This window comes from Poecilia reticulata, chromosome 16, assembly GCF_904066995.2.
Source record: "Poecilia reticulata chromosome 16, P_reticulata-male-v2, whole genome shotgun sequence".
Taxonomy (NCBI): Eukaryota; Metazoa; Chordata; class Actinopteri; order Cyprinodontiformes; family Poeciliidae; genus Poecilia; species Poecilia reticulata.
This window is the reverse complement of record NC_088845.1, coordinates 22,196,563-22,218,850: the sequence shown is the minus strand read 5'-3', so window position 1 is coordinate 22,218,850 and position 22,288 is coordinate 22,196,563. Positions and strand designations below refer to the sequence as shown.

The window sequence follows — 22,288 nt, the reverse complement described above, 5'->3', positions numbered from 1 at the left end:
TCACAACTTCAAAACAACCTGCTAGTCTTTAAAACATAGCACCGAATTTTTTTTTAACATTATTTTATCTCAATAAAAAGGTGACCAATTATCAAGATTGTTTACTTTAAATGAGGCAGCTGGGAATTGACAAAACAGAAAGCTAATGATATGGAAACTGATGGAGAATGATAGACACATATGCAATAAGTTCCACAAAGTATTAGCAAAAAGTCAGTCAAAATATAAAAACTATTCAAGCATTCAAGCAGTTTGACTAAATCTTAGCTGTCTTTACCACCTTCAACTTATCTGACTCGAGGGGTTGAACTGTCCCTCATTCTGCACACATGTTGCTACATGTGTGCAGACACAAATGGGATTAAATGCTCCAGCTTTCACATGGTCAATGATTAAATTAGGCTGTAATTTTAGACTTTTTCTGAGTGCTGCTGGGGTTTTGGGTCAGAAAAAACACTCATGAGACAGATAAGAAAACATCAGATCTTGTGTAACCAACTAGAAGACGGTGGATGGTGTGGTATTTTTATGAGAAAGTAAATGTCCCTAATTCAGTTAATACGCATAAACCTATATTTAAATACTATTATTACAGCTTAAAGTTAAAGTATAATGCAAGTATTTATCTACCGAGATCAATGAGAAAAATTAGGGAACAGGAAACATTACAGAGAATTTGTAATGTTCTACAACAGCTGAATAACCTGATTATTCAACATGTAGTAGATTGATAATTTTATAGTGGCCCAGGTGAGCGCTCTTTGAGATGAAACATAGCGGTCACCTCTGAGTGGTAGTGGAAAGCTAATAAGAAGAGAAAGTATGTAGTCTTGTGTTGTCTTTAGTCAAAAGCCGGAGTTCAAGCTCTTGACAGCTGTGAAGCTCGGACATGAAGGTTAATCAGATTGAGCATACCAAGTCAAAGATTATGTCAGCTTTAACAAAGCCAAGAAGGTTTGCAAAAGCTTACTGAGCCCTGAGAGCTGCAAGTTTCTACTAGTCTGTATTTTATTTAATGTCTATTCAAGATGCCCAAACAAGTTTACAAGTCAATGTCCCATATTTTTCCAGGCTTAAATTTCTAAAAATCTTAATCCATTCAAAATATTTAAATTTTACAAAAGTTTTCTGTCAATCTACAAATACTTCTGGAGTTGTCAGACTTTAAATTTGCAATATTGATAGACTGCTGGATTAAGGCTGGGCAAATGTTAGATGGATGCACAATCTACAGTGAGCAAGCAGATGGATGTGTGGATGAGTGATGGTGGGTGAATAGACAAATCTTTGAGTCAGCGAGATAATGAGTAGTAAGGACATACCAAAAAAATCTTTCAGACTCCATTTTCTTTTCCCATTCAGATCTAAATAATACATAACTCAAATTCCATTCTTTTCCAGACGTGGAGCCCTGTGTGTCTAACAATTCAGCAGAAGTTTGGGCAGATGGAGGAATTCCTCTTTAACTTTTTTTTACAAAATGCACTGCAAATGCTTCAAATGGTATGACTGAAATGTATTTTTTATTTGTTAATGTCAGTGTTACCATAAGTACAGATTAGACATGTGCCGATCAGGTTTTTTCCTGCCGATTCCGATTACCCATGAGGGCCGATCACCGATACCGATCACATAATTATTATTTTTTAAATCATAAGCACTACCGGTTACATTATGTGGAAAAAGGAACCATGAATTCACCTTAATTTAGACAAAAACTTGTTTTTAATAACTTTTTCCAAGAAAAAAACAAAACAGGCATTGTGCAAATTGTTCTGCTATCGGTAATACTATCTTTAACAGACTGAAAACATATGAAGGCTCTGAAGAGGCTAAATAATGCAAAAGGTCAAAATAAAACCTCTCAACATTGCCACAAAATTCAAGTATAAAACTTAACATTCAAAGGCAAATACAGGTTCCATTACAATAAACAATCCTGAGTTACTAAATGAAAACTTCCTGATAGCATGGCGGCTAGCTGATTACTGCTAGTTCAGATTAGCTGTTTCTGACTGAGCGGAGTAATTATGCAGAGCAGGGAGGAGATAGATTATTTTTTCAGAGATTATCTGTCTCATGTTAGGACAGCGAAAGTTTTAATACACATGTAAAATTTATTTTTTTAAGTTAGATGCTGCAGCTTTAAGCAGAGGTTCGGTGTGAGAGTCACTACCAGGTGGAGCAGAAGCGGCGCTCAATCTATGAAATATTACTACCTGTAGCGCGTAGCGGCAGTTCAACAGCGAGAGCAGAACCAGCGTCTTACATCGCAGTTCAAAGACTTAAATAATTTTGCGGGTTATTTGTTTAGCTTTCTGACCGTCATGCTAATCCAGGTGAGTGTTTATAGCTGTGCGCTGCTTTACCAGCTGTCTGATCCTCCATAAGCCTTTTTACTGCAGTGAACCTCAATGTAGCCAAACTCAGTCACTTGTTTTTATGCCATATTAGATTTGTTGTGTTGATGCATTTTGACGCGCTTCAATTTTCCGCCGCAACACGCAAACTTCCCCATTCACTCAATGCGTCATAGTTCCACACGACATCGCTTAGGATTTGTTGCTGCGCGTTTGCGCAGTGTGAAGGAAAGAGGAAACCAGCTGCACAGGCAGGCTGCAAAATGAGATGCAGGTGATTGGTTTGTGTGATTGGCAACAAGAGACCGTGATCGGCGATCACCGATCATACACTTTTTCACGGAAATCGGCTGATTATGATCGGTGGCCGATCGATCGGCGATCACCGATCATACACTTTTTCACAGAAATCGGCCGATTATGATCGGTGGCCGATCGATCAGCACACCTCTAGTACAGATGTGTACTAGATTATGTAACTTATGTAGCTCTTAACTGGATAAACAATTTGTGTAGAGCATATTTCTGAAAGTCAAGGTTTTCTCTTCCTTTTTAATCACACTTTCAGGTTCTTAAAATGAAAAAGCAACTTACTCAAATCTAAAAGTAATGAATGGGATGGCACAAAAAAGTAGAACAGTGAAAGATGAAAAGAAGGCCAAATCCTTAATTATTCTATAATCTACATTACACTCTACACTAAAAAGATCGACACTCTAAATAGGACAAACATGTTGCTAGAGTCTATAACGAGTAGCTATAGCTCGTATAAAAAAAGAATGCATGACAGAAAAGAAAGTAAGGTCTACATTAGTCATTTACCAATAAGACCAAGACACTTAATACATTGTAGCATGAGCAACTATTTAAATATTGTCTATAAAGTGACTTACCATGATTGTCTGCTGCAGTGCAGCATTAAGAGAAGAATATCAACCATGGGTGGGCAGGGAGAGAAAAAGATCCACATGAACTGAGAAACTGCCAGCTAAACACTAATCTATCAATGTTTGCCTATGAATGTCTAAAACAGTGGTCCCCAAACTTTTTTCTGTGAGGGCCACATGGCTTTTCCCTTCTCTGGTGGGGGGCCGGAGTCAGTTTGTAAGAGAAAAAGTGTGACGATTGCAGGAGTACCTAAATGTAAAAATATATTGTTTTCCAGAAAGCACAATCAAATAACCCTCTATGGGTTCTTCACAGAAACAATCCAGGAAGGATTATAGTCCGTATTTTCCGAACTATGAGCCGCACCGGACTATAAACAACAACCCCAAAGTTTTTTGTTTTTAACCAGTAAACATACACATCTAAGCCTCATATCTCTGCCGCTCCAGGTTTTCCACAACAATGCAGCAGCAGCAGAGGGGGGCGGACACCCAAAAATTGAGTCACAACAGGTCAATTGAATATCAAATTTATTAGGGTTGAAAAAGAAAAAGTTGCCAAGATTAGATTTAACAGAACTGATTACAGTAGTTTCTGAACAGTAACTGTAACAGTAAAAGCGCTGATCCTTCGTGTTGCTACTAGCACGTGCTAAATCAGTGGTCCACCTTTTTATTACCGCGGACCGGTCAACACTTGGAAATTTTGTTGCGCCCGGGGGGGAGAGAGGGAAGAGGGTAGTCAGATAAGGCTTCTGCATGTTAGTGTTCCCACTTAATACTGAATATGCCCTATTTGGGTTGTCTTGGCCCTTTTATCGCAGCCTGTGGGGTTTTCCCTGACTTGGAACGAGAATACGACCTATTGAATGTGACAGGCAGCCAATCAGAAAGCGCAGTGATGTAAGAACGGAGGGGAATCCCAAACAGCTGACATATCGCGCAACTTAAGAGTCCGGTGGATATCGGAGATGATATGTGGAAATGTTTATTATTAAATCTAAAAGGTCATTATTATGTTTATTCAGTTAAAAATGTTAACTATGAAAAAACATTCACCTCCAAATCATAGTGCAGCAAATAGAGTGGCTGCTCCGTCGTTTTTCATCCATCGCCTTTTCTTTGTGTTACAATGACTCCACAAACTATCACTATTGCTTCTACATGTTTACCGTGTTTGCTTATTCTAAATTCCTGCTATGTTGGGGGTTTTACTGGATTATCCTCTGGAATCGGGATGTTCGTGACTGGAATCGGTTCGTGCCGTGTGGCTGAACACGAACCGATCAAACCTGTTGTACTTAATCAGCTCTGTGGTCACAGAGGTTTGGAGAATCGGCCGACAATTCTTAAATCTTGCCGTCTAAACCAGACTTTAGCCTCAAAAGCTCTACTCATCTCCTCTCGACCACTGCCCAAACGCTCTGACTCTGGTCGCTATGGTAACCTTTATATATCCCTTTAAAATAAGATACAGATGTGGCACAAAAGAACATTTTGCTTTCGTGAAAATTTTAACTCACGATACTGACTAACGGGAGCCCCGAGTTTGTTTCTCTGCAACCAGACGGTCCCATCTGGGAGTGATGGGAGACAATAACACCCGAAGTGTTGCTTATATGCACAGCCTGATTGGTCTCTACTGGCAAAGCAGCTTGAAGCTTCATTGCCTCATTAGCAGCCGGTCGCCGCATGTTACGCAGAGCGGCTTGTAATGTGGGACTCACCTACCGGTCCGGGATAAATCCATTCTCCTGTCTCTTCCCTGGGCCTTTTCCCCTTTGCAAAGACATCCATTTCTTACTAATTTTGATGTTTGTGGGCTCAATGTTGGCGCGCAAGTAACCAGACTTCCAATGATTCACTTCCTGCTAAAGAACCCCCTGGTGGTTGAAGAAAAATCCACATATAAACGGCTTCTAGTCTGGAAAATATGGTAAATGGAAAAAACTCTGAATGCTTTCTGGTATTTTTCAGGGGGCCGGACCAAATGTGGAGGCGGGCCGGATCCGGCCCGCGGGCCGTAGTTTGGGGACCACTGGTCTAAAACCTTGTTTAAAGATTCAAACATGAGAAAATGACTTTGTAATCTAAAGGGTGACGTAAAGACTATCACTGATAAACAGCCAGCACATGCCATTTGTTTTTATAGCATACTCTCAGATGCCATCAAAACAGATATTAAATAATTTGCATTGTCTTTAGCATAGCAATAGTCCTGCAACGATGCAGTACTTGGTGCTATCCTGACAGGCTCATTCATCTACGCCTCAAAAGGGAAACTCAAAACAGAAATGAGTTCCCCTTCTTGCTTTCCTAAAGTAGCTAACATGACTGAAATAAATAAATAAATTAAATATGAAAACCAATGCAAATCTATAAACATGCCACAATGACAGCCAGCCAAATGTCTTTATGTACAGCACTATGTTCCATTTAGGTGAGCAAGTATGTATAACCTGAGCCAAGAGGACTGCACTGCCCTCTCACAGTGTTTACCAAGTAAGGCAATGTTCAGCCTTACTAGAGCTGCACAACTTACTCAGTAGGAAAACACTTGTTCAATACACATGCTGCTAAACGGATAACTGAACCCCAATTTACACATATTTCCTATTAAAATAGAAAGAAAATAAATAAGTTTTCTCTCCGCAGATTATTTTTCAGGACAATTTTTTTAGTATGCACTAAATTCTTGTCAACAGATTTTACATTCACAACCTGTTACATTTTATATATATAGCTAATGCAGTATTACAATCATAAGTCTCAAAAAATAGTAGCTCATATATAAAACCAGTGAGACACACACAGATGAGTTACAGCTTTTTTCCTTGTGACCACTTACAAGCTCCTTCACAACAGCTACCCAGCTAAATGTTTAAAGAAGACAAATTCACCAAGAGGTCAATGGAAAAATAAGCGTCAGGTCTGGCTAGGCTAACAACAACATACCGCCTAAGGCAAAAACAGCAGCTTCGTTTCAATAAACTTACCTGCTGTTGAACTACTGCTGCAAAGCTTAATAGTTTTATGTTTCAAGGCTTGATAATAAATCATCCATGACTAAAAATCATTTAACTTATTTTACAAAATGTATGCCTGACGGCACACATGGACTACCACGTCAAATGCAAATGGCTTTACAAAAAGCTTTGCTCACCTTTCTTTGCTTTTTTCTGAAGTTTTAACGTGTCCGAGGACTTCTTCTTGATTTCCTGTCGCGCTCGTTTATACTCTGTTACAAACAGATCAATTAACAGAGGTCAATCAACTGCTTTATTGAGCGTTTAACACAATTTATATGACGAAATATTTTGTCTATATTTGCACTACTGAATAGATGAATAGAAACTGTGTACTGAAGTGATAAAACTGGCAACAATTTACTTTGAGAGTGAGTTTGTGAGATCACCACCTCACCTTTTGCATGGTCTTTGTCTAAAGTGTTGACACCCCTTTTCCACTCCTCCATTTGTTCCTGCAGAGGGTTAATCAGACCCTCCAGAAAGCACCTGTGAAACGACAGGTTTCTCACTTTTAATCTGAGGTCAGCCAGATTAGTTCAATTTACATGCAAATGAAAATGCAGTTTTCATTACATTTCTGCCCTTTGGATGTCTATTTGGAAGGGAATGGCAAGAACTCATATTAAAGCAACAAGCTCTTGCGAAACAGAGCTACATCATGAAGAACAAAGGCCGAACGAGATCATCCACCCCCCCCGCCACATATCAAAAATGTTTCATGCAAAGACACACTTTTGCGTTCTGCCCCCTTATTTATATACCCCTAAATACAATCCAGTCATCAAATAAAGTTCACCTGTGTAAAATTTAGTCTTGGTGTTGATGCAGCTGTTTTGTGAAAGCCTCCAAGGTCTCCAGCTACTTTTGCAAAGAAAAGTTGACCTTTGAAAACCATTTAACATTTTCCCTCCACTTCACAATTATTTACAACTGTCTGATGTTCTGTACCAAAATGGAAATAAAATACATGCGTACGACAGCAGTATATTTATCATCCAATTTAAGTGAAAGCAGACTGCCAAGCTTGAAAAATGCACAAACATAAAGTCTGGTTTATTTATGTGGCACGTAATCTCACGTCAATCATTGACAGATAGACAAACCGAGAGGGAGGGAAAAAAAAAACACAGACTGTGAGAAAAGAGTCTGCAAGTGTCTGATTGTGCGACACAGGGGGAAGTACTAAGCTTGTGCAGTTATGTCTGTCAATCATTACCCAAGCATGAACGTCTTCCTAGACACATTTGTAAAGTGTGTGAAATGCGGACAGCTGCAGCCTTAGTGAGTCGAGCTAAAATTAGACTTCTCCCTCTTGCAGACATCTCCACAAAGTGTGTGTCAGTGGGTGGTTGTTGATGGCAGCCCCCACGTGTAAGGACCCTGCTATGGAGATCCAAATGGAATCTCTACAGAAATGCCAAGTGAAATTAAAGAGCCTCTTGTCTGGGATGTGTGTGGTAACGGGAGGGGGCAAGGCAGAAAGCTGTGCTGTGTCCATCTTTCCTTTGACATTATAGATGCGTATGCGTTCAAGTAAATAGACTTCTTCTCAGCATTCCACAACAAGGGTCACAGTCGCCCACACACCCAAAACATTACAACACAAAAGGCCAGGAGAAGCAGCAGTCAACATTTTTTGGAGGATAACTTTGGCCAAAGATAAATCAGACAGAATGTGTTCAAAAGAACAACATTTCAGTGTGTAATTTTCCTTACACGGAGAACTGTCTGAGTTTTGCCTCTATGCTGCGATGCCTCATGCACATCCTGGTCAACGCCGACCCGATGTCTCTGGTGCCACCTGGAACAGAAAGGAGCATGATGAATAAACTTGGCTTCAGAACAAAAACAACAAAGTTTCTTACAGATGCATTTTTAAAAATCTGATCATCATTGAACGCTTTATTACAGTAATTTCAGCATAAAAATCATGTTCCATTGAGACACAAAGTGATATTTTAGAAATGTATTTGTTCAAGTTGTTTATTATGACTTACAGGGAATGAACACATTAAATCATGTTTCTCCAAAGATAAAAATAACACAAATAAAACAAAGTTTCTAAAGCTAACTGCTACATTATCAAAAAAAACAAACAAACTGCTGACTGTTGAAGGCCTTCAACAGTCGGACCACAAAAAGATCATAGATAATAGAAATGCTTGATTGCAAAGTGCTGTATGCACACAAATTACTGGAAAGTTGAGAGGGAGGAAAATGTGGAAAAAAAGTTTCACAAGCAACTTGGATACCAGCAGTTACACATCTCTACAAAAATATGTTTGAAATGACATGTCACACTTTTAGCCAGTGTCACTAAAGGTGGCCTGGGAAAAAAAAAAAAAAGAAAAAGAAAAAAGGAAGTTTTAGAAGTACTCAAGCAGGAAAACATTTTAGGAATGTCATAGCACAACAATCAGCAGGGCAGAGTTTGCAACAAGTTAATCAGACAGAATTACAATTAGACATATTTTAAAAAAAGAGAAAAATGAAAACAATGTATTATATTTTGAGAATTAATTTTTAATGAGAATGAAAGTCAGTTTGATTTGTACAACAGTTTATTTTTATAGACCTGCAAATGCATTTATTTTGATAATCTTTAAACTGGAGAAAAAAAGACAACCTGACCTCAACTTAGCATGAAATATGGACTTATGAATTACTTTATTAGCTTCCTGTGGGAAATGACAGACAGGAAATTGTTGTCTGTCCTGAACGGTTGTTTTATGTCACTAGATTAAATAGTAATAAGATGCAGTGCACAAAAGGCTACTGACACAAAACAACCTTATTCAATGCTGGGAGAGACTTAAAAAAATATCTAGGACTTGAGAAAAAAATAATCAACATTCACTCTCAATCATCCACCTTACAAATTATGCAACAAACAGCTTTTTTTTTTCTTTTTAACCAAGTAGCTTTTGAGGACAAATAAGAATGTGCATTTTCCTCCTCAAGCCCTAAATGATCATCTGCTGGCAGCGGTGAAACATTGATTGATGGAGCTTTTGTCTAGATGTTCAGCATAAATGAATAGCTTCTCTGTGGGACTCCTGTGTGTATGTTTATTTCTCTGTGTGTCAGAGTCCATATAGAGTCAAGAGGCCTGGAGAAACCTTGAATTACTGAACTGTTGACATTCTGCACTCCGCTTCATAAACAGACTCTATACGGTGTATCTGTGTGTGTGTAGTGTGTCTGCGGCATCTTATTTAGTGTAAAATTTTCAGCAGAGTAAGCCATCCAGCTGTCTGCACAGCTCTACAGCACGCAGAGATACATGCATAGCCGTCACTCACTCAGCCACTCCCACCCACGTAACCAACTCCAAGAGACAATTGGCTTGCAACACATGCAAGAAGCTGCTGCCGTCACCTCCTACACTCGCACACATTCTGCAGCTACAACTTGATAAGGATGGCTTCAAATTGTGAGCGACATTTCAGGTTCCTCAACAAACCCATTACTGAGATTGCGTGAGATGTTTTTAGTCACCCTGTCTGGACTGTGTAAATATAATTATAGTAATGAACATACCATCGTGAAGTGTTGAATTTCCCAACTGGCAAGTTTAGGTGTGAAAAGAATTCCTAACGTACGTACATTAACGTAAAACAGAGGGAGTTGTTTGAAAAGACAGCTCTGGTTTCAGTTCGTCTAAACAGCGAATGTTTTTATAACTGATACAATATGGGCTTACTGGTGTGTTACTGCAGCAATAAAACAGTATGCATAGTTGGTATAGTAGCAGTGGGTTATGAATGAACTCCTTGTGAAAGAGCTTGTTTTCACACGATCCAAATCCATTTTGTTCTGCTGTTTTGTTCACCTTTTCAAGAGTTTCTAATTTCTAAATAACAGACTAAGACTGTGGCCAAGTGTAGCACAAAACCTGGCTTAAAGAGTATTAATCTTTCAAGATGGCAAGTTAAAACTTTGTTACACTGTTCAACTACATTTAATATCCTGTAAGGGCCACTGAGCTCAGTATTAATCCCTTTTCTGTTTTATGAAGTCTTCCTTTTCGCGAGCTTGCTTTTACAGAAGGCGTGGCTATTATAAGGGCCTCACTGTTGCACAACACCAAAATGTTCATTCACTCCAGCAGTGCAGTGTTCAGTTATAGTACTCAACCATCCATGTGGCCACGTCTCCCTTGCTGTGAGCTCTTGTTGTTTCTGTGGGTGTGGCCGCTTCATGAGACACTTCCACAGAGACACAAACAATTTTAAAGGGTTCAGACCAAAGTCATTAAGCACAAAAAAAAAACAAAAAAAACGGTTAAATTAATCATATACATTATAGAGTACGTTTGTGTGTATCCAGCTGTACTTATTTTGTGGTAAATAAGTTTACCACAAAATATTCTAGATTTAATATGAAGATCTTGCCCAAGATAGCATTTTGGGCAAGATCATTACTGTGCGGTGTGAGCATCTGCTGGTGTCCAACAAGCCAAGTATTAAATTACAATGAAATGCCCGTTCACAACACTTACAATTATTTAATTACAAACTGTCTTTGCAATTAGATCAATCACAAAAAATTTTGCTGAACAATAAATTGTACCAGAACTTATCGCGATAAACCATAATGTTTTTAGACCATTTTCAAGTAATATAGTGGTAATAACATAATACCGCAGGCACATCCTTCTCCAAGATCAATAACCTTTAAATTTCAATGCACTTTTAACACTGGAACTGGAAGACTTTTTAAATACATAAAACAACAGAAGCGACAACTAAAATTAATTATGAAGCATTCAAAAAATAAAGCTATTCGAAACATATTCAGCCGATTAAGGACTTGTCATCCAGTTTTTGGTAGAAAGAAGGAGACAAGAGAAAAATTATAAATCATGCAAATGGAAATTATCAAGCTTGTTTTACTTGATCCTGCCATTAACCAATTTGCTGCTTTTCGAGACAGGCTTATTTGCGACATGAATATTGCGATAAAGATAAATTTGATAAAATCACAAATAGTACAAGGCTCTGATCTACTAATACTATACTATCTACTATGTAGATTTATTTTATTTTTTATTACTGGTCACTATTGGAATCCAGAAAATAAAGTGCAAATATGAATATTTGCACTTTAAGTAGATGTCTTTCCATTTAGTGACTGTGTGAAATCTTATATGTAAATTTGAGAAGAAATCTGGTTAAAAAAAAAAATAATATATATATATATATATATATATATATATATATATATATATATATATATATATATATAGAAAAAGAAGCAAATGGTCAAAATAATGAATGTTTCTTCACATGTACATATAACAACCAAAGTAACCAGCAAATGTATAAAGAAAAAATTTGAGAAAGAGAAAGTGTGCTGCTTGTATTTGCTACATGTAGATCGGGGACGTTGGCCACAACCAACTCTGTGGATGGGCCACAGATGGCTGCTGTTAACTATGGGCCGGTGGTTAAGAAGATAAGAGGCCGAGGATTATGTACAGCTGGATACACACAAACTTACTCTCCCCCAGCTGGACAGAGGTATGGAGATCTGGTGAGCAGTTAATTACAGAGCTGAAGAAAACATAAGTACCCTTCACACTAAGCCACCAAACTTTAAAAATATGTTTAATTCTTCTTTAATTCTCCTTTTACTCGAACAGAAACCAAACCACAAAATGAATGAAAACTTTTTCATGAAAATGTTTAAGTACTGGACACATCACCACATCATTTTTTTAAACTCATTTCAAAGGGGCCATAACTCTATACACAAACAAGGTCATGGAGTCATTGAAAAAGGAAAAAGCCCACATCCTCATAGGTCCCTCGCCGTACTTAACAGTGTTCATAAGCAGCTTTTCCACATCCTTACACAGTTTTAGAAGTTTAACGTCTTGAAGTAAATATTCATTCAGTGGTTGTATTCAGATGAATATTTGGTTGCAAACTTGCTTTCAGACTGCTCTAATAGACGAACATCACAGGTCTGAGTTATTCCTAACAGTCATACTCCATAGTCTTCTCTGGCACTAGGCGGTACTACAACTTACCATTGTTTCTCATGACCTGGAGTTACATGAAAGGGGAAGAAAAAAACAAGGTGAAAGTCCAAAACCAGTTATTGTCCAATTGGCACTGCTGCGACCTGTTCTCGCCGTCTCACACGTGAATCACATTTTAGTTTACTCATTTACATCAACACAATCAGTAAACACCCAGTGAATTACAGAGTTTTTGTTTGAATCGGTAAAGGAGATGAATAACCCAAATGCACTCAGAGGGCTCTAGCTGAGCAGTTGGCGTGCCCAGATTGGTCCACCCACACAACACAGACACAGGCTTTTGCTTCTCATTCGCTCCATCATTCTGATACGTTGCCTTCATACCAAATAACAATGAAAGGAGTTCAGTAAGATGAACCACATAGATATTGCTTGACGCTGTCCGGCACACTGACAATATATTCCTTTAGCTGTGCCCTGGCTTCCTTGGACACCAAACTTACCTCCTCATTCATCTGTATCTGCTGACAGAGTCAGCTTGTCTGTCTAGTGTTGCCTGCCCGCACAAATAAACACACACAACAGACAGTAAGTCTAGCCTCAACAAGCACAGACGCATGCAGCGTGTGGGCGTGCAAACGCACATGCACCTGCTGTAGTGTGACGAGTGCTGACGTTAAAACGCTCTGCACTGAATTCAGTCCCCAACAGCTGCCACGCAAAAACAGGACAAAAGGAACGGTGAGGACGAATTTTATTAATATACTGTGCAGCATGAAGAAAGTATGGAGTAGACCGTGTGTGTGTGTTCTTTTATGGATCTCGGATGGCACTGCACAATATTCACAGAAGTATAACGTTGCAATAATTTTGGTAAATGCATTCATCACAGCCACTCCACCATACTTCAGGTTTAACATCTTCATCCAAGACATATACATCAAATGTTGACACAAAACACTGAAAATGGCCTTCCAAATCAGAATACACTTTTTCTGCAGTTCACCTAAGATATCACATCTTACTAATTTACTCTCTTCAGGTTGTTGTTTATAATACAATATTACACACATTGATATTGTAATGACAGTTGTGATTCGCTATATTGTGCATTTCTGGTTTCAAAGAATAACCAACAGTCCATTGATTGGGGGACAGAAAAACATCACAGCTTTACGACAAGCATGAGACATACCAGCTAACAAATAAGGCACCAGATTGTTAATAATACTCAAAAGAATTCTTGTCTTCAGAAAAAAGAAGTTTGTCGTTTTGTTTTTTTCAGGAAAAAACACAAAACGTTCTTTTGAGGTTGTTTCACTTTGTGAAGTCGCAAAAGAAGTAAAAGACGTTAGCCGATGTTTAAGTTCACACAGATACCGACTGTGTAACATCAAAAGCAATGGCTCCATTACAGAAACATTTTCCAGTAGCGACAGCGAGTTTCTGACTCATTATTAACCCAGCTTCTCTGTCCCCAGGAAAAATGTATAAAATTTCTTTAAATGTCACAATCTTTCTTGTCACTTGTCAGCAAAATCCCTTTAAAAATGTTTATACTTTTCCAGATACATTTGATTCAAAATGTAGTGAATCAAGCCAAGGTGTAAAGTTTAGATGTTAAGACAGAGTAACCAATTATATTTATCTCAGACACTGTACCAGTGTGAAGAGTTACCGCTGAGCATCTGGTCAACAGTTTTCTGGTCATCGCCAGCATTGCTAATGCATCCATCCATCCATTTTCCTGCACCCTTGTCCCTCAGTGGGATCGGGAGGGTTGCTGGTGCCCATCTCCAGCTAATGTTCCGGACGAGAGGCGGGGTACACCCTGGACAGGTCGCCAGTCTGTCGCAGGGCAACACAGAGACACACAGGACAAACAACCATGCACACACACACACTCACACCTAGGGGCAATTTGGAAATGCCAGTTAACCTAACAGTCATGTTTTTGGACTGTGGGAGGAAACCGGAGTACCCGGAGAAAACCCACGCATGCACAGGGAGAACATGCAAACTCCATGCAGAAAGACCGGGGCCGGGAATCGAACCCAGAACCTTCTTGCTGCAAGGCAACAGCTCTACCAACTGCGCCACTGTGCAGCCCTCATTGCTAATGCAGTCGTGTTCAATATTTTCATCCTTGACCTAAGACCTCACAAGAGAGAATCCCAAGAATCATTAAAGTGATTCTTTAACCGACTCTTGCTCTATAAAAAGTTGTCACGCATAGCTGAAGTGAAAAATCTGTGCTAATTGGCCAAGTGTCTCAGCTACATGGCAAAAATGTGCAATACTTTCAGAGGTAAACTTGCAGTGAATAAAATGTTTGGGATACTTTTATGTCTGGGCTTTCTGTGCTTCATTCTTTTCTCTGTTTATGTTTAGTTTTCCATCTTCTCCCAATAACATCTAAGTGCTCTGCTTCCAACCATCGTCCTTTATATATAAAGAAAGTGTTTTCACAGTGTCTCAGTTAATCCAGTCAATAAGCAGTTGCCTAGTTCAATGAGCGGTCAAAGTCAAGACCAAAATAAACCTCAGACTGATGCAGACTATATGCCATGGGAAAGTTCATGCTGATAACGGGAAACTTTTCTTTAAAGATGTCCTCTTCAGTGACATGTTAGCAAAACATGTTTTATATATTCAAACTTACTGTTTTCATATAGAGTGATAGAGATAAATATTTTAGATAAAAGGCAGCAAGAGGAATCTATAAATGCTTGAGATACTAGACAAAAAAATTAAAACCTTAAAAGATTCAGTAATGAGCCTATAAATAAGAGGCTTTATTCCTCAATACATTGTGCCAGGATCAGCCTACATGTATCCGTTTGCCCAGAATCTGACCAGTTAAAGACAGCAATGAGGGGATTAAGCGTGTCATGAGATGGCCAGAGAGAGAAAGAGAGTGTGAATAAAAGAATAGATTACCCCTGAGACCTTTCTTGCTCTTTTCTGGGCTTCGGTGCCCCACTTTCTAACTAATCTTCCTTTTTTGGTGTGACACATATTCTAAACACAGACACGCAAAAAGAATTGACTAAGACCTCTAGCAATGAACTAAATTGGCTTGTTATTTTGGTACTGACATTGTTATTTATGGTACCTCTAGCAGTGAGCATTTTCTACTGCAAGCATGTGGTCGGGACGTGCGAAAAGTCTTATACCCCAGTTAATCATTGACAACGAAGAGCACAGACGTTTATGTTTTCATTGCAAAAGTCCGAATAAACTTAAGTCTGAGTCACGCTTGTACAACAGACTACACTGAAAGTTGAAAGAGCAGTCGTACTTTTGGAAAAAAAAACCTGTAGTAAAATTTTCAAGAACAACCTTTGAGAATGAAAAACAAAGATCTTTATCTTTACAACGCAAAAAAACTGAAAAAACAAAAGACAGGTAATTCAGGTTAGAAGGGTGGAGTGGTTAATTACAACCTTGTAAGCACGAGCCAATTTTTTTTGTTGCTTTTTTTCTTTATAGAAGCATAATGCTGTACATTGGCAAGATATTTCATTAGACATATATTCTCCTTTCCTGATTAACAAAGTGATCAAAATCAATCTGGCATGGCATTCACAAAGAACAATTCTTGAAATAATGCAAAAAATAAACATAAATTAGCAATATATCTGTACATTTTCCCCAATACACCTACATGTTAAGGACTGTATATTAAACATTTATACTTTAAATATGAAAATTTCATATCAGGTTAACCAATTGTCTAGCTGAATCAGAATCTGGTCTGACAAGACAAAATCAATCAAAACCACAGCAACTGCTTAGACGCACAAACAAGTTACCCAATATTGTTATGAATACATTCACCTTGACGTTGTCTGCAAGCGCGAGGTAATGATGCATGACGTTAAGAAGGTGGTAACACGGGAGAAAAACACCAGCAGTTGATCATAAATAAATCCAAAATAGTGAAGTTAAAGATAAAAAAAACTAATAAATAATCAGACAAAAACAGCTAAAAAATATTAGACAAGTTATCAGATTTCAGATGACTAGAATTTGTGTTAGGTTTTAAGAAATAATGATGAATGAGAGAAAAGGCATTGCTCACTTTAATTGTCAAATTTAAAAGTAATTTTGTATTCTTTTATGACAATACTAGTGCAAACTGGAAAGCACTCTGTCATGTTGTTAACGTAGACATGAAAGACACGAGAAACTTTCCTTACCACTTGCATAAAACCAAGCAGGACTTTTGCCCTCGCTGTGTGAGCAAGGCTGTGACCTTTCCTTTCCCTACAGTGAGACTGAGAGGTCTGTGGTCTGTGGGATACTGGTGATAATTTAAACCAGAGGCGAGCTACACAGACTCAACTGTTTGTCAGTGCAACACAACACTGCCTTGTTTGCAATAATGACCACCAGATTACATCCCCTATGTATGTGTCAGAGGCTTTGCATGTTTCTGTGCCTCTCACATGCGTAACAGCTCCATCATAAACTCAGAATTTGTGACAGGACTTCTTCCAATCCAAGGTCAGTTCTCATCAATCTTCACAACTGAATGCACATGCTTCACACAAACACATCATTAATGCTGCAGTTTATGGTGTTTTGACTTTAGGAACTCAACCTTCTAAGTAATCTGAATTTTAACAGCGGTTACTCATGTAAACACATAATTAGTCCATTATTTTACACAACATCTAACCAGTATTTGGTATAAGGTATTTGAGGCATTTGGAAAAATTTTAAATAAAAACTTCACTACAGGCACAGAGGCAGAAACACATTGAATATGTACCATAATTTTGGAGGGATCAAGTCTGAATCTTGCATTCAAGACGCATTTGAGTTAAGACTCCAGATTTGACTGAGACTCATGCTTTTAAGATTTGACATGGAGTTGGGTCTTGTGAGCAATTTTTATTTGATTTGATTTTTCAAGTGGTGAAAATAACCTGCAGCTCAGACAGAGGTGCACATATTCTTGTGGATTGTTTGTGCCAATAGTCATGGATGTTCACATACTGTGGGCTATTATGGTTAACAACAGTCCAGAGTCATGCGACTGTATGCATGACTGGACTGAGCATTACTGGGTCATTTTACAACAAAATACACCCATCGTCCTGGCTGATAAACTGTGTTGTAATATATGACTGGTGACATAAAATAAAAGCACTTCCTTAAAAAAAAAATTAACAGGAAACACTAAATCAAGAATATTCTACAATTATTGTGCTTCAAACAAAGGAGAAGAATAACCTCCATTATCAATACAGTACACAATGCAGAAAATCAATACTAGCTCATCAAAAATAAAAGCACTTCCTCCTCAGGTCAATAAGAATATAAAATACTTGATGTTTGCCTTTTACACGGATAAATGTACTTGTGGTCATCTCTGATGATACTCATAGCAGTATGATACAAATTTTCCAGTAACTTGAGGAAGAGTTTATTAGCAATACTAAACAGTGTTGCATCTGTAATAGGCGGCTCTCTACAAAAAAGAAAAAAAAACGATATCTTGCTACTTTATGTCACAATGTTCATCCGTTAAACCAAATCAGTAATTTCCCCAACCCTGGTTCTCACGGCACACTAACCTGAATGTTTTAGATGCACCCCTTCTTCAACTCACCCCTTTCTGATGACTGCAATTCAGCAAAACCCTGTTAATCAGCCACACCAATTGAAATCATGTGTGCTGAAGCAGGGGAATACCTAAAACTTGCAGAGCAGTGTGCCTTGAGGTCCAGAGTTGAAAAACACTGATCCAAATGTCCCTCTTTTACTCCGTTCATAGTTATCATTCATCACTCCGAGTTGTGTGACGGAGATTATATTTCTGTTTCTTGTTACAACTTGATGTGTTTGTCTTTTTTTTCCTCATACTGTTCTCTTCACCCAATTTTACATCTTTTGCTTCGTCTTTGTGGGGATTTTAAGCTACGTAGAGAGTACTTAATCTTGAAGAGAAATTAGCACAAGGCTGCCATCACAAACTGGCTGAATGCATCTGGTTTCAACAGTATGGCAGCAACAGGAGGTAAGGCTGGACAAAATGATAAACTGCAAGAGAAAAAGGGGGAAAGAAATGGTGATTACTGAAAAAGACGCAACAATCCTTAAATGATTTTTTTTTTTTTTTTACAAAAAACTGGCCCAACTACTAAACAGAAAGCCACTCTAGGTGATTAACAGTGACCTGTAAAGCGGTGCTATGAGGATAATTTTACATGTCTCATATTGTGAGTAAGTAAAAACATTTCCCTGAACAAAGGGATTAAATGTAGTAAAATATTAAATGTAGACTGGTCTATGAGTTTGACACCCACCAATAAAAGAGACAGAAGCTAGACACAAAAGGAGCTAAACACAAAGATAAAATCCCATCGTAAACAAATTAGTACATGTACACCCAGGAGATAGATGCAAATGTTATCTGAGATAACACCTACACGCACTTCCAACACTTGTGTGTTTAAAGAAAACTTGTCCACAGTGCAGACAAGTCAGAGCTGCCCCCCTTTTACCAGGAACACACATGTAAACAAACAGTAAAAATGTTATCAGGAAATGTTGCAACAAACAACAAATTTCTGGCGGTGTGAGTTATATGTTCATTTTGATGAAAGAAACAAGAAACGGAAGCAAACGTCTTTCGAGGCATTGGACTACAATGGTAAGGACTGTGATTTTCAGCCACTCAGACACACAAGACTGAAGTTAATTTGCCAGAGAAATGTGTTTTGAATTTGGCTTTGCATGCGTGTCAGACGATCCAGAGTTCACTCGTCTAACCAGGTTCATGTTTAAACAAAAGCAGGAGAGCAAATAGCACTGACGCCTGCAAATGCACACGTACGAAAACACACTGAGAATTCACTGGAACTTTGTGCGAGACAAATATTAAATGTACCTGGTATGGCTCTAAAGCATAACCCTCACTCAAACAGATCTTGCACCGTCTTCAATAAAGTTATCTGGAAAAAAACTGAAAATATTTAATTAATATCATTGAGCTGCCTAGCTATAAATTGTGTCAAAACACTGCTGTAGTACAAATAATCTAACATAAGCTACCGATTTAAACATGAGCGATGAGTATGGAATCCATTTCTGGTCTACGTTTCGTTGAAAATTATGTTCCCACAAATGCTTTCTTTCTGCAATTGGTCTACAAAACCAAGCTGTAAATATTCAAGTAAACTCAGTTTTACAAGTTGTGTACTTGACCCCAGAAATGCTCATTTTTCTGACTGAAATAATCTGCAAGAAAATTCAGAATAAGATTCATAGTCAACAGCAGCAGAGGTGGGTGTGTTGACTGAAAGGCATGGAGCTTGTGTAAGGGACAGGATGTTGGTCTGGCCTGGACAGAAGACTGGAATTATACAGAGCCATGGCTAGTCTTGGACCCAAACTGGAAAAAGAGAACAGAGAGGTCTCACATAGAAAGCTGAGACAGTGGGTTATTTCATAGGAAGGTTGCTCTATAACAGAAGCTGAGCATGAACTGGGAGCACCAGAGAGGAAAAAGGCTGACCTTTTTTTTCAAAAGAGATGTATCGTGCTTCGACTATGGTTTACAGTACAGGCTGTGTTTACAGAAATATAAATATAAAGAAAGCAAGTCAGAACTCAAGTCTTATTTTCAATAGAGGCCATTGTTTAAAAATGACTACAGATTAATCACAATTTCACCCTCTCTTAGGTCTTGTTTTAGTACAACTTTTTTACTGAATAGTAAAAAAGAATGTTGTTGTGTAGATCGGTTATATAAATCTGTACAAAAAGAGGCAGCGATAACACATACCACATGTCACACATTGTGCCCAGAAACCAGCAGACATTACTAGATTTTTGGAAGATAAATCTTGAAAGACGTCTGTTATTTACAACCTCTTTTCCCTGGGGAAGTGCCTAAGGGAGTAACAGTATTACCAGCTTTTATCATCTACAGCTTAGGAAATTTATTAAATGTCTTTTTCTTTTTCTTTTAAGAAGAGTTGTTTTTTAATATTTAGATGTTCTCACAACTGGGTCACACCACTAGCGGTACCATTTAATTTCTTGGCATGCAGGCTCATGAATACCCAGAAGCCATAACCAAATTATCAGCTGATTTTATCAAAATTCAGAGGCTGGACCAGGTCAACCCATCTTCATACTGTGCCCTACTTTATTCCACATATACACCAAAACACATCCGTTGAAGAACTAAAAGCCACTGCTGCAGTAGCTGCTTCACCAAGCGTGTCCCAGTGCAAAATTACTGACATCCTGACTCCCACATGCAGATGATGGAGATAACATCATGTCCTCACAAATGTTTAGCATAATCTTACTTTTGTATTCAAAAAGGCAATCAGATGATATTTGTCGGCAGCTGATATGAGAGATGGCAGCTTGTCAGGGAATACAAGCAGTTTTTGACATTTATAGAGGTGACAAAAATGTTAAGAAGAATTTTTATTTATAGAAGAGACTTGAGAACCCCCCTCGTCCCCCCGTCTAATACCTGCTTGTGGTTTGTTACTTTAGAAGTGTTTACAACAAAGGTTAATTATATTCTGAACAATAACTACTGAAACTACTACTAAATTAAGCAGATATATGTTTGTATGATTGTGTATAACCAAACTGTACAAATGTATGTTTAATTATTTTAACACCAGTAGGAATAATTTCTGTTAATAGAAAACAGGTCCTGAGAGTTGGCTTTATGTTACAAGGAGAATTTGAATACAATAAATCCGGTTAGCTAAAATAAAGCCGTGTGCGAATAAATAAAATAAAAATAATAAAAAAACACCTGATTTTAAATGAAAATCCCATATACTAAGGGCAGGGAAAACACAGTCATTCTAGCAGCTGCTGAATATTATTTTCCATCTGAACAGACCCAGCGTGCTTCTACATGCTGCCTGTGTGGCAGGTGTATATTTCATTACCACAAACTCAGACTTGTCTAAAGAGAGTCTTCCCTGCAGCTGCTAAAGGAGCCACCGGCATTATTACTGCCAGAGATGAACACCTAATATTCTCTGCACACACAGAGAAGTTCATGTAAAGGCAGTTTTCAAAAAAAAAAAAAACAAAAAAGCTGCCAACCCACATGCGACACGAGGCCTTTTTTACGACCGTTAATAAACTATTATGGCTTGGGTGGTGTGAGAAAATCTGAACAGGCTGTGAGTGAACGTGAATCTGTGGTTTAGCATCCAACAGTTGGAGAGCAACAGATTTAATGATGCTGTCAATTAGCCCATTGTTTTGCATAGTTTAATATAAATTAAGTAAAGTAATTGGAAGGAAATGGGACATGATTTCCTGTAAATTTATTTAAATCTGAGAAATCGCCCCACACACATACCTCTAAAAGTCATCTAAGTCAATACTAGCCTACCTGTGTGCAATTCAGTGTCAGCAATAATACTCTCATTCATTGTAAGACTTCTGCCGAGTCCAGAATAATCACTCAAACTTCATTCTCCTCACACTCTCATGTTGAACCGAATACTACAGATTTGTTTTGTGGTTCCGCATCCAAGGATACACAGAAAATTAGGTAAAAAACAGACAACAGGCACACAGAAACAGACATAATGCCGTTACACAAAGAAGGAAACTATGACGTGTCTGTAACTCGATAGAGAACAGAAAGAAAGAAGGGGATTCACACAGAAAATGAACTGATGCTTGATGAAACAAGAGAGGATTATTCACTTCTGAAGCTGGTCTTTCGTGATGGTCTCATGTCCCCGTTATCTCTTTTTCATTTCTTCAATGGAGCCTTGTCCTGTTTTTCATCCGGTAAGCTTTGAGATTTCAGAGGAAAGGAAAACGGAAGGAAATATATTGACAAGTTTTGTCTGTAATTTGTCTCCATGTGCTTGTCACAACGTCAAAAGTAAAAGAAAAAAATTACAAAAGGAAGAAGTTTGGTAATTCAGCAGCTGCTTAAAAACATATTTGTAGCTCAAGCACTCAGAGCATGAAAGAGTGAATCCTACAGTTTCTATTTCAACCTGATGATTTTTA

At 38.2% G+C, this 22,288-nt stretch overlaps 1 protein-coding gene across 10 annotated transcripts in view; it reads right to left on the bottom strand.

Annotated features, from left to right (window-relative positions):
- Positions 1–22,288, bottom strand: part of LOC103478387 (protein MTSS 1-like) — a 50,373-nt gene that overhangs the window by 12,299 nt on the left and 15,786 nt on the right. For 7 of the 10 annotated variants that reach the window (XM_008432196.3, XM_008432194.3, XM_008432204.3 and 4 more), the window contains exons 4-7: positions 7,993–8,077; positions 6,671–6,762; positions 6,411–6,485; positions 3,254–3,265 (exon numbers count right to left, since the gene is read on the bottom strand). In XM_008432196.3, the coding sequence (XP_008430418.2) occupies positions 3,254–3,265; positions 6,411–6,485; positions 6,671–6,762; positions 7,993–8,077 (264 nt within the window). The remainder of the gene's footprint in view (positions 1–3,253; positions 3,266–6,410; positions 6,486–6,670; positions 6,763–7,992; positions 8,078–22,288) is intronic. The other 3 variants (XM_008432198.3, XM_081597618.1, XM_008432203.3) reach the window with 1 other exon arrangement.